The sequence below is a fragment of the Euprymna scolopes genome, chromosome 39 (assembly GCF_053919585.1).
Source record: "Euprymna scolopes isolate OS-2025 chromosome 39, ASM5391958v1, whole genome shotgun sequence".
Taxonomy (NCBI): Eukaryota; Metazoa; Mollusca; class Cephalopoda; order Sepiida; family Sepiolidae; genus Euprymna; species Euprymna scolopes.
The window spans coordinates 50994911-51011693 of NC_136520.1; the positions used below are offsets into that span (position 1 = coordinate 50994911).

Genomic DNA, 16783 nt, shown 5'->3' on the forward strand with positions numbered 1-16783 from the left:
TGGTGTTTATTTGCTCCCCCACTGAGCAAATTAGGCACAAGGCCGTTTTTAATGTGAGGTAAAAACCAGCTCCCCTAAAAGGGGTCACTCTGGTTACCAAAAATAATAATTGTCCCAGTATAGAGGGTTTTTATTAAAATGCTGCCCACATCAGCATTATGTGGCACAAGGCCGGAAAGTGGGAACCCCGCAGGCTCCCCTAAAGGAGGGGCACTCCTGCAATTTTAAAAATTGCCTGAGTAACCCCGTCGGCATTCCCCGGTCGGGGCGCCTCAGGCAGCAAGCAATAAACTTGCCCCACCGGAAAGCCCGGTGGCAAGGCCTGGGAGGGTGGACCTCCTAGGTATTACCCAGGCGGTTCCCAGTATAGAGGGTTTCCCCTCCATTGACTGGTACAAACCATCTTAAGTGCAGCATCTGCCGGAACAGATGGTGTTTATTTGCTCCCCCACTGAGCAAATTAGGCACAAGGCCGTTTTTAATGTGAGGTAAAAACCAGCTCCCCTAAAAGGGGTCACTCTGGTTACCAAAAATAATAATTGTCCCAGTATAGAGGGTTTCCCCTCCATTGACTGGTACAAATTATCTTAAGTGCAGCATCTGCCGGAACAGATACTACACTTTGATCTTGTCCTGAAGGCCAAGTAGTCCAAGTCTTTTTCTTCTCGATATCAATGATCTTACAGCGAATATTGTTCAGAAAATAAATATCTGTCTTGGTGATACCACTCTTTAATCTGGTATTGCTTCTCGTTCATTTTTCTCGAATCAGTTGAAATATGCAGCGCATCTAAAATTTAATTGGTTTTAGTTGTATAGGAAATGACCTGTTTTACTTAATCCTGTTAAGCGCCGTCTATTAGCCTTCAGTTCTACGGGTGTTCATATTATTTGTAAGATTTTTTTTATGGGTGGCTCGGTTCCAAACAAATCGACTTTATAATTTCTTGGCCTTTATTTATTATCAAAGCAATCTTGGAGTCAATAAAATACATCCATTCTTATTTCTGTATCTCGTAAATAGGTTATGTATATTGTTCCAAACACTTACTGGCATCCAATGTTGTTCTTTATCTCTGCAAATCCACTATCCGATTTTGTATAAAGTATTGTTTTCATATTTGGACTGGTGCATCTGTGGTTAATTTAAACGTGCAAAAACCTCTGCCCAATTTATTTGGTTCTACGCTTTCTTCTCTGCAAAGGCTTTTAAAAACGTGATGTTAATATTTTCCTTAAACATAATTATTGTGAGTTTCAGAAATGTATTATCTATTCTTCTTTTGTTCCCGCCTATTTGACTCCTTTCGCTGTTTTAATACAGATGACTATTCTAATTGATTATTTTCAAAGGACCTCAAGCAAACTTTTTTTTAATTGCTTACCGTTTTCTTCTAGTTTTAATACTAATATTTTCAAGGCCAATATCAATAACCATACCTTGTCTTTGCTATAATCATACTTTTTTCTTGTTAACTCCTTACATTAAATGGTGTCACTTTTTGCCTGGAGCGATTACAATGAAAAATTTAAATAAAATTTAATTATTAAACACTTTGTATTGTATAAAAATATTTTAAAATTTAGATAAATCATACAAATATTCTGTTTGTATTAAAATTTTTCAAATATTCCTAACTTTCCTACATTGAGATCTGCCTGTGTTAACATAACGCGGGCTGAAATGATTAATTAAATAAAACTGTTTTCTTGTTTTTTGTTTAAATTCTGGATAAAACTATTTTATTTTCTTACACAGCATAGCTTTAACGGAATTTACTAAATTAAACTAAATAATTAAGCTGTTAGTATAATTAGTATAATATCCCTGTAATCAATTGTGTTACCTTTTACTCACTATATAAATTTAATTTCAGAATATAGCATTATTCCTCGATATAACCAATTTAATAATATTTAGTCAGACTTAATAAAAGAATTCCTGCAATTATTATTTAAATTTTTAAAAACCTCGAACTAATTTAGATTGGAATTTTCAATATATATTATTCCTTAATTGGAATAGATTTTTGAGATGAGCATTATATATATATATATATATATATATATATATATATATATATATATATATATATATATATTAATTTTTATTTCGGACTATTATTCTCATCTTTATTAGTCATTCTTTTTTCATCTGTTATTGGTTTGCTTATTCACAACGTTTTGGCCAACTATTCCGGTTTCAATCCCACCCAAAGCGTACCAGAGGTTTACTTGGGCAAAATGTGGTGATACGACAACAACTACGGATGGCAGTGATGGCTGAGAATGCAATTAGGAGATTCGAGGTTCCTATCTGTCACGGTTACCATCTGACGAAGGCCAGAGGAATAGTCGGCCGTAACGTTGTGAATAAACAAACCAATAAAAGATGAAAAAACAACAACTAATAAAGATGAGAATAATAGTCCGAAATAAAAATGAATTAATATGGAATTTTCAACTTGGACGGATTAAAATATGCGCTAAGTATTAGAAAACATCCTACTATTGTTCAGGTCGTCATTAGAAAGTATAAATTTGAAAAGTATTATCATGGACACCATGTATCATAAAATTACTATCGTCCAAATCATTTATGTGTGTATTCAGAAACCGGTACAATATAAACTTGATATTAAATGAGCATAGTAATTTTAAAGAAAGTTATAAATGTGAGACATGATAAATTTTGTTCATTTGTACGCTTTAAATTATAGATGATTTTTTGTGTATATTATGGCACTGTTATTTATGTATTATGGTAATGTTATTAATGAATTATAACCATTGTATTAATGTATTGTGGCTATGTTATTAATATATTATGGCACTGTTATTTATGTATTATGGTAATTTTATTAATGGATTATAACCATTGTATCAATGTATTGTGGCTATGTTATTAATATGTTATGGCACTGTTATTTATGTAGTATGGCAATTTCATTAATGTAGTATGGCCATTGTATTAATGTATTGTGACTATGTTATTAATATATTATGCCACTGTTATTTATGTATTATGGTAATTTTATTAATGTATTATGACCATTGTATTAATCTATTGTGAATATGTTATTTATATATTATGACATTGGTATTTATGTATTATGGCAATTTTATTAATGTAGTATGCCATTGTATTAATGTAATGTGACTATGTTATTTATATATTATGGCAATGTTATTAATAAAGATCATGATAAAGTACAGGAGCTGAATTTTATTTAAATACGTTTTAAAATAGACATTTATGCTTACGTTAATGTACTTACCAGATGAAAAATTCCCCCTTAAATACCATATGTTATTATGTGAAATGATTGTTAACCTTACAAAAAATAGAAAACATACAGTTTAGAAGCCATTTTCTTATAAATGCCTCGTTGGATTTAAACAAAACCATCATAAATCATAATTGTGAATTCAAGCAGAAAGTGAAAACCGTTCCCACTGTGTAAATTCAAAACATTCTTTAAAGTCGTCCATGTGTCAATAATAAAATCTTTATCGTCAACATTTAAATGAGATTTAGTAATTGAGTGTTGTCTTCACGAAAATCCCGATTTAGGCTTTAATACTGATAATCTATTACAATCGTTATTTTGGTTATCAGACAAACCACACTATTCGAGTTCCTTCCCCACGATCTCCACAGAGATTAACAGAATTGCAATTCTTTGGAGGGTAATGATATAAGGAATTATTACAAAGTTGGTCGTCGTCAGAAAAAGTCTATTTTTTATTAAGTCTTTAATTGCCTTCGTTTTTCCTCATTCGAATGTTTTTTGTCCATGACAGTTCTCCCCTTGCGATTATAAGGCTAATGTGGCTTAATGAACGCAAAATGAGAAAACGTCAATCATCATTTACTCTTAATTCTATATCTACGTTATTTTTACTCCCAATAATTTATCACAAAGGAAGTTCTTTTTACTAGAAATAATTTATCACAAAGGAAGTTCTTTTTACTAGCAATAATTTATCACAAAGGAAATTCTTTTTACTAGCAATAATTAATCACAAAGGAAGTTCTTTTTACTAGCAATAATTTATCACAAAGGAAGTTCTTTTTACTAGCAATAATTTATCACAAAAGAAGTTCTTTTTACTAGCAATAATTTATCACAAAGGAAATTCTTTTTACTAGCAATAATTTATCACAAAGGAAGTTCTTTTTTCTAGCAATAATTTATCACAAAAGAAGTTCTTTTTACTAGCAATAATTTATCACAAAGGAAATTCTTTTTACTAGCAATAATTTATCACAAAGGAAGTTCTTTTTACTAGCAATAATTTATCACAAAGGAAGTTCGTTTTACTAGCAATAATTTATCACAAAAGAAGTTCTTTTTACTAGCAATAATTTATCACAAAGGAAATTCTTTTTACTAGCAATAATTTATCACAAAGGAAGTTCTTTTTTCTAGCAATAATTTATCACAAAAGAAGTTCTTTTTACTAGCAATAATTTATCACAAAGGAAATTCTTTTTACTAGCAATAATTTATCACAAAGGAAGTTCTTTTTACTAGCAATAATCTATCACAAAGGAAGTTCGTTTTACTAGCAATAATTTATCACAAAGGAAGTTCTTTTTACTAGCAATAATTTATCACAAAGGAAGTTCTTTTTACTAGCAATAATTTATCACAAAGGAAGTTCTTTTTACTAGCAATAATTCATCACAAAGGAAGTTCTTTTTACTAGCAATAATTTATCACTAAGGAAGTTCTTTTTACTAGCAATAATTTATCACAAAGGAAGTTCTGTTTACTAGCAATAATTTATCACAAAGGAAGTTCTTTTTACTAGCAATAATTTATCACTAAGGATGATCTTTTTACTAGCAATAATTCATCAGAAAGATCGAAAATCGCATTCAAATAAACATAGCCAACAACGTAACTTTTACTAGATTTTTCCTTACATATTAAGGGCCCAACGACGGTGAAGCTTAAGTCACCTGGTGTTAATCTTGCAGAGGACACGTCTAGTGCATAATAACACAGGTATTTCCAAATAATTCTAGCCTTGGTTTAATTAAAGGAGAGTAACATATTGTTGTGGACTCGGATAACGCTTAAAGTCGCTAGGAAAACAGATAGATTATAAATGTGGCGTAATTATATCAAGCTAAAATTAAAAAAAAAACACTAAGGTTTTCAAAATAATACCTCTCGCGAATTCCGAACAACCGATACAACGGTATTAATGTAGAAAGCAATTAATTTATATTAATTGCTTTCTACATTAATACCGTTGTATCGGTTGTTCGGAATTCGCGAGAGGTATTATTTTGAAAACCTTAGTGTTTTTTTTTTAATTTTAGCTTGATATAATTACGCCACATTTATAATCTATCTGTTTTCCTAGCGACTTTAAGCGTTATCCGAGTCCACAACAATATGTTACTCTCCTTTAATTAAACCTGGCAATTGTTACCTGGATGTTTGTCCTTGCGTTTAAACTATTTTCTTATTTTAAGGAGTAAACTATAGGTAAAATAACATTAGTCGCTACTTGTTACGCTTGTTCGCTTCAAAAAAAAACCCTAAACAAACACTCAGCGAAATTCGCTTTCTGTTCTTTTCCTTCATGAAAGTAATCGTATTTCCCTTGTAAGCAGAATAAAAAAGGCAGTATAGACACTTTATTCTTAACAACTTAAATTTTGTATGGAAAATGATTCAGATGAAACTTCCGAATTGACATATAAAGTGAACAAACACACACTAACACGTAATCAATGATATTTTTTATCCAGAAAATATTACATGGATATCACGTAAGAGGAGACGCTTTGCATTGATCACATATGTGTGTAAAATGTAAACTAGCATTTTCAGACTATTTGTTTTAAAATATATGTAAATTGGATTCATCTAAAACAGAACTTCGCATACAACACATATGTACAGTTTTAGCAGAGCAATCTTAAGCAATTTTTGGTATATCGTTAAATAGAAGAATCGGGTGAATGCTCTTACATCATTTGTTAAATACACAGATTTTAAGTAATATAAACAGAAAGATATGTTTTCACTCAGAATCCAGAAAACACAATTAGTTGCGTGAGAACACTCTAATAATTACTGAGGGAGTATAAATAATGACCCCCCCAACAAAAAAGACCAAAATAAAATAACCATGTACAGTCCAGAAGGAAGGACCGATGAACTGACCAGACCTCAGCCGAATAAGTGCAAAGAGAACTGGAACCTTGGGGATGTTTATTGCAGCTCAAATCTTAGGAAAGATAAATAGCTGCTGGCAATGAGAAACCAATAGCAAGCAGCTGTTGCGATAAAGCAAATTTATTTGCAAATTTTCTCGAAAGAGTTTGACAGTTTGGAAACCGTGGGATCACTGTTTTCAATCAGCTTCCAGGGAACACCACAGTCTGTTTTCGGGGAAAGATCTCTGAAGACCTGTGTGAAAGCTCCTTGTGAGCAAATAATAATAATAATAATAATAATAATAATAATAATAATAATAATAATAATAATAATAATAATAATAATAATAACAACAAGAGAGAGAGAGAAGAAAGTGAAGAAGAATCGAAATGAAATAGTTGTTACCCTGAATAATAAATATGACAACAGCGCGGCTAATATATAGGGGTATGGTTTTACGCGGAGACAAAAGATCCACGGTAAGAAAGACTTCTCGTATGCTGGGTATTCACTTACTTGTTATCGCAGGAAGAGAACGCACAAAGTCTAATATTGCAAGAGTCCAGAGCATCCTATCTTATAAGGAAATATCTTTGACAGCTATGTCAGCAGTAACAGGTCATAATGTGTCAAAATTGGCCAATAAACTTATTACATGGGCTATGACAAAAACATATTCTTTTCATTGTCATGACTCTCGAATATATATCTGACACAGGTAGACACAGTTAATCAACCGAGAACCACATCACTCTATATAAAAACATATAAGATAACATCAGCACATACACACCGAGAGCCAAAACAATGAAAAGAACATGCTGTTGTCCTAGCCCTACCTACTACTCTCTAAAAAAAACAAATGTTTGCTACGTTTGAACGTCTTCGGTCTGTCAAAGGCTAATACTATAGCCGAAACAATGGAAAGACACTGAAACGACTCAGCTTTTGTTAGTCGAGAACGGATTTCCGACTGATATAATAAAGTAAAGATTCTTCAAGACATTGATCTACTTCGAGACATTACTTATTTCAAATTGCAGAACGATGGTGCATAATGGTTGAGAGGTTAAGAGAATCATGTCAAGCACTAGCTTATTATTTTTGGCCTAATCGACTCAGTAAGTATTAAACCAATCACCCAAATGAAGGAAAACAAAGCATGTAACATGGGCATTTAGGAGCAATACCATCTCAGATGAGAAAATAACACTGAAATGGCCCACTTCCTGATAGATAGCCAGAATAGATTCTTAAAAAGTATGTATGTTCAAGAGCTCTACATTAGTAAACCCGCATCTGAGACAACTACTATTGTTACATGATAAGGGCTGTCCCCTTTTCATGTAAGTATAAAAATAGAGAGATTTAGTTAAAATGAAAATAAAGTAAGAGAACGCAGAAATCGAACCCAGGACATAAGTTTTAAAGAACAATAGGTTTAAATGGAGTGTCCAGTAAATTGCTAATTCTGATGAAATAAATAAGAAACTTTCAATTGTTAGAAAGAATGTGGATAATAAAATATGGGTTAAATAAATTAGATATGTAAGTTGAATTCTTTTGTAAAAACATCAAAGAAAAAATAGGTTATTGGGAAATCATAATGTTCGGAAAACGTGCAAAGTCGCGCATGTTGGTGACACGTGAATTTTGCTCACGAGGCCAGACATGCATGTATTTCTCAATATAGGAAGTGAGAGTTAGTTAGTTAGAGAGACAGTCAGTGAGAAACTCAGATAGAGTCTGGAGTTTGGAATTCGAACGTCTAGGAAGCGAGACGTCACTTTGAAACTAAAATGTGAAGCTTTGAATTCTTGATGAGGAAACCACGGCCGGTCGTGAAGAAATAAATTCATCATGTGTTTTGTGATAAAGCTCATCTTTGTGTTTGTGATTCTTACAAAAAGGTAAAGTGAAAATTGTATTATATATTTTTGTTATAAAATGTCATTACATCTCATGTCTACACAATGTCTGAACAGTGAACACTATCTCATCATTCTAAGATCTTTCTTCTTCTACACGTCTAAGGAATGAACATTTAAAATATTGGAATCGTAATAACATGAACAATCTCTCATAACATGAACAATCTCTGTAAGTCTCTTACAACAACATCTCTTTATCTCTAAGACTCTCTTTTAATGAAACCCCTATATGTAACATATACATATTTTGGTGCCCGTGAACCAGTTTTCATCAGCGATGCAAAAACCGAACCTGGGTCTATATAACACTATGCTTTGTTGGAAGGTTTTCTTTGCCTATAGTTCTAGAATAGTCCTTATAGTCGGCAAATCTAGTTGATAACAATTACATTATAAAGTATACCAAAAATTAATGAACAGATCGATAGATAGATAAAGAGACACAACAACAACAACAACAACGACAACAATAACAACAAAAATAGCGACTACTACTACTACTAATGGGGCTCTTTCAGTCTTTGACAGACTAGGGATACTCACGAAGGTGTGCCTGCGCATAATTTTTTTTTTGTGATGGGAGGTGCACAACCTTATACCACACCCCTTCCTGAGTCGACATTGTTTAATACCCGTGGCAAGTGAAGTGTATGTAGAGAACGACTGGACGCAAATGCCGAGATAAGATCAACGGATCCATGCCGTACTACTACTACTACTACTACTACTACTACTACTACTACTACTACTATTACTACTACTACTACTACTAATAATAATAATAATAATAAAAATGATAATAATAAAAATAATAATACTTATAATAATAATAATAATAATAATGATTTAAAACAACTGAAATATTAAGGAAAATCCTAGAATGCAGAAACTAATACATCAGCCACGTGCACGGACCAGACGAGCTACTGCAAAGACAAAACACGAAACGTTACATGGAACCAAGAACATTGAAGCTGCATAGCTATAAGTTATCACTCCTCATTCCCATTAACCAATCACCGCCCTTCTCCCCCAAAAAAAGAATGCTGCCAAATATTCGAAAAGGCTAAAGGGAGATATAAAAAACTTAAGAGAGAGGGCTGACCATAATTCCGCTTGACAAATGCCAAGAGAACTGGTACGTTTCGGAGGCTTATTGCCACTCAAAATCCAGAAGAGACCAATGGCCCCTTCTAGCGAGAAATCAATGATAAGAGGCTCTTGAGATAGAGCAAATTCATTTGGAAATGTTATCGAAAGAGATGGAGAGTACTAGAACTCTAGAGAGATTTGTTGTCACTCGGCTTCCAGACAACACCACAAGGAGAGACCGTTTATTACCTATGTAAAAGCTCATTGTGAACCACATGGAGCTTTCACAACAAGTCAACAAACGATCTGATTGGAAACATGTGGTGTTCTCTGGAAGCTGACCGACAACAAGTCTCCCAAGACGTCCAGCTCTCTCCACCTCCTTCAATAGCATTTGCAAATGAAATTGCATCATCGCAGCAGCCGCTTACCATTGATTTCTCGCTGGTAGTGGCCATTGATATATACTGGAATTTGAGTAGCACTCAGCCTCCCCAAGGCCCCAGTTCTCTTTGTGATTGTCCAGCCGAGGTCTGGTTGGCGCTCGCTTCCTTATTGACCCTTCTCGGCCCTTTGGTATCACTTTTTATTGGGTGGAACGGTGATCAAACAATTATTATTATTATTATTATTATTATTATTATTATTATTATTATTATTATTATTATTATTATTGCTTCGAAAGAGGTTGATACAACTTTTAATCTGAAAAACTTTTTGTAAGTCAGACTCTGGAGGATAAAGTCAGTTTTCGTCGGTGAGCAGTCAATTTGTATGACCTGCGCATGAACTCTTAGCGCGTAAACAAATATTAATGCGAATAAACTGTCGCATTTAGAACCACAAATTATGTATGAAAGATCTGCCCTGCTGCATATGCTAAAACTTGGAGCAGTTGTATGGCGCTTTAAATCAAAGGACATACTGTGCCTGTTTGCCTTTATTGTAAGCGAAAGCGATCGTGAACGATAAAAAATAATACTATATTGTTGAAGATATGACAGCGATTCTGGTAAAACTTAGGGGAATGTTTGTTGCGCTGATTTCACGGCGGTAGCATTTATTAATCTCGCTTAATTGCACGCGGATAAACTCGTGGGAAATAAATAATAATACGAATACTACTCCTAATGAAAATAAGAATACTAAGAAGGAGAAGAATAAAAAGAATATGGATAATGATAAAAACCGTAATTACAATAGTTACGAACGGATTATAGTAATTATAATAGAAATAATATTAGTAATAGCAACAATAATATTAACAGTATTTTTAATATGAAAATAGCAACAACAATACAACAATAATAACATTAATAATGGTAACAGGTATAATAATAAATATAATAATAAAAATTACAACAGCAATGATTATTATTATTATTATTATTATTATTATTATTATTATTATTATTATTATTATTGTTGTTGTTGTTGTTGTTATCTAAATATTAGTTTACTTGTTCTTACGTCCAGTGTCACAAAATAACCATCATCATCGCAAACATTAATGAATAAGAAACGAATTATCTTCGTTTATAGTCGATGTTTATCAGTTAAAAATCATTAAACGATTTTCTTTCCAAAATTACAAAAATTAAACATGGCTGTGAATTGACAGTTTCAAATTAACTATTTCATTTCATTATTTAAAAAAATCGTCTTGACAGAAAACTGTAGGTTGTATTATTAAAGTTTCTTTTTAAAAATTAAAAAAATCTGCAAGTGAATTGACATCTGCTCTTTTATAATTTATATTAAAAATATTCATGAAAACCAAACAATCAGTTGCGTGTTGGAGTTTCATTGTAAAAATCGTTTTTAAATCAATTCTTTGTCGGTTATAATAATCATCTTTATTTGTTTTATTTTATTTTTGTTATTCATTTTATTTTAAATGTGTGTAATGCCGTGAAATATCCATGGGTTCTGCTAGTTATTATTATTATTATTATTATTATTATTATTATTATTATTATTATTATTATTGTTATTATTATTATTATTATTATTATTATTGTTGTTATTATTATCATTATTATTATCATTATTATTATTAATAATATTTTTGTTATCATTTTTATTAGTAGTATTATTGTTATCATTATAATAATTTTTAGTATTTTATCATTATTATTATTGTTATTATTATTATCATTATTATTATTATTGTTATCATAATTATTATTATTGTTATTATTATCAATATTATTATTATTATTATTATTATTATTATTATTATTATTATTATAAATAAATAAATGAATAAACAAATAAACAAAGAAAGAATTATGTACAGATGGCGGATCGATAAAGAAAGAGAATGAAATGTTTTACCTGCATTATTTTACCAACTGTCCCTAGACACCGTGTAGATTTACATCGAAATCTGATATGACATCGCCCCTCCGAGATTTTCTGTGATTTTAACACGAATATTCGGTAAAACAAGAACATATTCACCCATGAGGATACCTTCATTGATTTGCGTCTTGAAGTATTAATGAGAGTCTTCGGCAGTTCCGTCGGTTTGTCACGATCGACTTCGAAAAGGTATATTCATAAGTTTTGTGTTAATACAAGCTTTTCTCCGTTGTTCGCATAAGGAAGATGCGACAAAACAAATAAAACAATGCTGTGATAGCATTTTTATCCTATGTTAATATATTATACATATCATATGTATTGACAATGTAATTCTGAATTTAAATATTTTATTTCATTTTATAGAAACACCTCTGTATATCCGCGCACACATCTTGATACGAAGTATGGGACCCGTTACCGAAATAGACATGGTGAGTGGACCCTATTTATTTTATTCAAGTAATATATATATATATATATATATATATATATATATATATATATATATATATGTGTGTGTGTGTGTGTGTATTTGTGTGTATAAATGCATATGTATTCATGTATTAATACAAATGTATGTATGTGGGTATGTGTTTATTATTATTATTATTATTATTATTATTATTATTATTATTATTATTATTATTATTTCTTCCAATAACTTGACAGAGAGTTGTTTTACACCGTTTGTTTTCCTCAAAAGTTGGCTTTTACACTACATATAGTGAGGATAGTCCAAAAAGTAATTCAGATGGAAAGCACCTTACTTAGGGTGTTTGCTGAGCCAGGCGGAACTGACTTCTGGAGTACGGAAATGTTGTATCTGATTCCCAAGACGTTCAGGTCAATTATACGATAATCTGAACTTTAATTAAGCGCACCTGTGATTATTGCATCGATGGAAGTTTTCTCAGCAATATCCACCGTCAGTTTTTTGGTAGTTCCGTAGTTTCTTATTCTTCTTACCTGTTGAGTTGATATCGTTTGGGCAAGCAACGTGAATAATTTGGCGTAAAGTGGCATTTTTAACCACAACTATAATATCCGGTTTCCTGCGAGTTATCTTTCGGCCACACTGTATAATTAAATCCCAACGTTTTCCGTTCCTCTTTCTAGGTGATGGTATACTGTGTGTCTGTCACTTCGATTCTAAACTTTTGGTACACACTCTAATGCATATTCGTACACACTTTTTCATGGCGACGATTGTACTCTTTTTTACCAAGTTTAGACCACGCAATAACAAAGCGAAACACTGTTTCAAGAGATATATCACACGAGCTGCACTTATAATAATAATAATAATAATAATAAGTATTATTATTATCATCATTATAATTATTATTAGTAGTAGTAGTAGTAGTAGTAGTAGTAGTAGTAGTAGTAGTAGTAAGTCGACAGTAAACACGACGAATACCATTGCGTTAAATTGAGAAACTCAACAATAAAATGAGAAATCTAATGAAATATATACAACATGAACATACACTAAATAAAAGTATTTATTCATAAGAAAATGTAAATCATGTATAATATAGTTTTGTAGCGTTAGAAATCTTGTAATGTACTGTTTTTGTGTTATGTTTTTTTTTAATTGCGTCTACTTCGTGTTCTATTAAAACTCTTCCTATCTAGCTATACTCTTATTAATTGTCATTATTTTTTGTACTGATATTCATATTGGTAAGCTTTTTCCTATTAATTTAAAAACCAAAAAAAAACTTGCTATATAAGGGCCGTTGAATTGCATCCATTTGCAAAGGATTTATCTATATTGCATATGCTTTTAAACATCCGTTTTAATTAATTCCTGATTATTTTTTTCGTTTGTTTTTTCTCATGTGGTGAACGTTGTAGTTAATTACTACGTGTTATTAAATTCCCTATTTAATATATAAAGATTGGGCAAAATTAGTGATAGTGTTTGTGATAACACTAAACTAAGAAAAGAGGAGTATATTTTTAACTCATATGTAATATAAAACAAATTTTAACATAAATAATTAAAAACAAACATTAAAAGCGTGTGTCGATTTTTTATCGGCGTTGCTTGCAATTCAAAATACGAGTTTTATGCTCTCATTTCTTGTTCTCTCTCTTTTTTTCTCTCTATCTCTCCCTTCTTCTCCCTATCTCTCAGTATCTGCCTATCTCTGTGTGTCTCTCTACCTCTCTTTTTATATATATATATATATATGTATATATGTCTGTGTATATATATATATATATACATACATGTGTGTGTTTTGCTGATGGTGTTATATGATAAAAAACTTGATAAAATTCTCTCTACCCTCCGTTTTTGTTAATGAAAAAAATTACACATCAATAAATTGATAACGTATCGGAAACGATGGTACACAATTCTAATTGGTTATTGTTAAATATATGAAAGATTTGTGAATAATATTCTATTAAATTATTAACTTTCTTTACCGCTAAATATGTAACCCCTCTGCTATACATTTTCTTTATCTGAAGTATTGTAATTCATATACTTTCAAAAACATTCTAAGCATTCGCTATATATACGTCTATCTATTGTTCGTCTCGTATCCTGACTTTAAATTCATATATGTATGTATGTATTTATGTATGTATGTACGTACGTATGTATGTATATATGCATGTATTTTAGTGTATATATATATATGCATGTGTGTACGCGTGTGTGTGGGTACATGTGTGCGTCTGTTAAAATCATTTTGACGTGCTTTTACACAGAAAAATAGCCTTTAATGGTCAATTGTCATTTGACCATTGGCTCCTTTGTTCTCGAGCCGCGAGTTTGCGAGGAAATTGTGCGTGATGTGATTATCTCGATTGTCAATTTAATCCATCGGGCTTTTAGAGGAACAATAATAATAATGATGTCCTTCGTTATTGGAAGGTAGACGAAACGCACGGTTGCGTAAAAAGAAATGGAGCCGGAAACACGCCAACATGCAAAGCAATTAGAAAGGAGAATTATGAAGAGAGAGAAATAAAGAGAATAGGAAACAACGTCTTCAAAAAGTGCTGGGACATTTAACCAGTTCGTGCAATGTTAATATCACTATTTAAGTGCAAGGAAACAATATTCTTTACGAAGGAGAATATGCTCTAGGTCTTGAGTTTTTGGTTTTCTTGTATAGAAGTTTTGTGTGTGTGTGTGTTTTTTAAGTTAGTGTTCATATTCTTTAATATTTAACTAGCCTGAGTGCCCGAAATTGCCCAGATATTTGGAAATGTGTGTAAATAAATTATTAGTAGGCAAGCAGGTTCGAATCCGTACCGCGGAGGAGGAAAAGAACGTCTATCGCCAAACTAAAGCTGGCGAAGGTTTTAATATAGGCTAGTAACTCGAAAAGGGGGGATGACCCTCTCCTTGTAGAAAACTGTCCAGGTCAGCGTGAAGGAACTAATGTTTTTAGCTTATTTAGATATTTATCGTCCGGAGGGTCGTTTTAAAACGATACCGATCTCATGAAAATCCGTATCCTCCGTCGAAAATGTAAGACAAACATCCATCCATACATGCATACAAACAAACGTAGATTTTTTTTGCATAGAAGCCACCACTTACCAAGGCCACTCGGGGATAAGAGTTATAACGTGTAGATTAATCAATGGAACAATATCGTAGTAATCATGACTAATGGAGATCTGATAAAGTGACTTACTTAAGAGGGTGGTTCATCAGGAACTTGTTTATGTTAGTTGGTTGGTTGGTTTTGTTTTACGGCATATCAACCTTTTTCAATTTATTTTATGCCGAATCCGAAGATTTTGAAGAAAAAAATTTTAATAGAATTTTTTTTTCAAATCGTTTTCTATTTAACTCATAGTTGGGACCCTAACAGGTACTACCACTCCGGGTCAGAGTGGACCTGGGAGCAATGGCAACTAAGGAATGACTCTACACTCCCTAAAGCCCGCAAGCTAGGGCCGCACCATTGGATATAGTTTAAGGTCATATCCAGGACCTGTTTGTGTTGGACTTGTAGACATCAGAGTTGTAGTCAGGTGGGAAACAGGCAAACGGAAGAGAGTTTCACATGCGTGCAGTTCTAAGAAAGAAGTTTTGTTCATGCAATCTACGATTTGATTCAGGCACAGAAAAAGAGTGGGGAAAATTACTGACAGTGGTTTCAGCTAGACGGGTGTTTTTCGTGAAAGATTAGCGAGGGGGACTAGATATTGGAGCTCAGACGAGCACTTTCCACAGACAGAAAGTATCTAACAACAATAAAGATGTGTTTCTTATGACTTCCTTTGCGTTAATCGAAGCGTACTCACTACTGGGTGAATTGTTTCGCATCCTCTGTACGTTGGCCAAAAATAGAACAGTAATTTTCGAATTTTTAGGGGATTATAACTGATATTTTCCATAATTTAATGTATCGATTTGATGCTTCTTTGCACTAACATTTTTCATGAACTTCATAATTTTGTAAACATTTCTACATCATACATTATACATAAGTATGAATAAAAACATAATAACGTTTGCGCTTTCTTACGTTATAAGGTAGTGATACCCAGTTTTACGGCTGACATATGCTTTATCTAGGATTTGGATAGAATTGATGGCTTTAAAAAATACCTTACCGGAGTATAACGTAGCGTCTTATACAGTCATCTATGCATATAGTTGAACACAAGTTGCCGGCTAATAGATTCAGTAAAATAAATAGCAGGTTCAAAGAAAATTAAAACTACGGAATATTATAAATTATTCTCGTTCATCGAAATTGAATCAATCTCTAGTAGGTGTTCAGTCCTAAGTAGGTGAAATACAATTTCTCATAAACTGTAGAAATTATTATATTCATATAAAACTATTTAAGAGAACTGCATTATTTCTTCAGCAAAGATAATTTTTTAGGGAGACAACTAAATAGGGAGCAGATATGTTCGGTTAAATTTTATCGGTCTTTAATACTTTAAGTATTATTGACTGGAAAAACTAAAACGAGTTAAAATGCAATCAATTATTGAAGGGACTGTTTTTTATAGGTTAACGTATAGGCGTTGGTAGTGTAATCGCCATTCTCTAATCCTATAAACGTGTTATAGGGCATCGATGAAATAACTTTATTATTATGTTCCATACGTTTTAAAGCAGTATCTTTTTCCTTAAATTGGGTTTGATTTTGTAATATGACCCAACGTATGTCTCGTGTGTTTGTGTTTTTCTCCTATATATAACCTATAAACTGCTGAACTTAC

General features: G+C 32.0%; 1 protein-coding gene across 2 annotated transcripts in view; it reads left to right on the forward strand.

The window, feature by feature from the left end:
- Positions 1-16783, forward strand: part of LOC145263778 (gamma-aminobutyric acid receptor subunit alpha-2-like) — a 386086-nt gene that overhangs the window by 112940 nt on the left and 256363 nt on the right. For both annotated transcript variants that reach the window (XM_080120832.1, XM_080120831.1), the window contains exon 2: positions 11936-12003. In XM_080120832.1, the coding sequence (XP_079976958.1) occupies positions 11936-12003 (68 nt within the window). The remainder of the gene's footprint in view (positions 1-11935; positions 12004-16783) is intronic.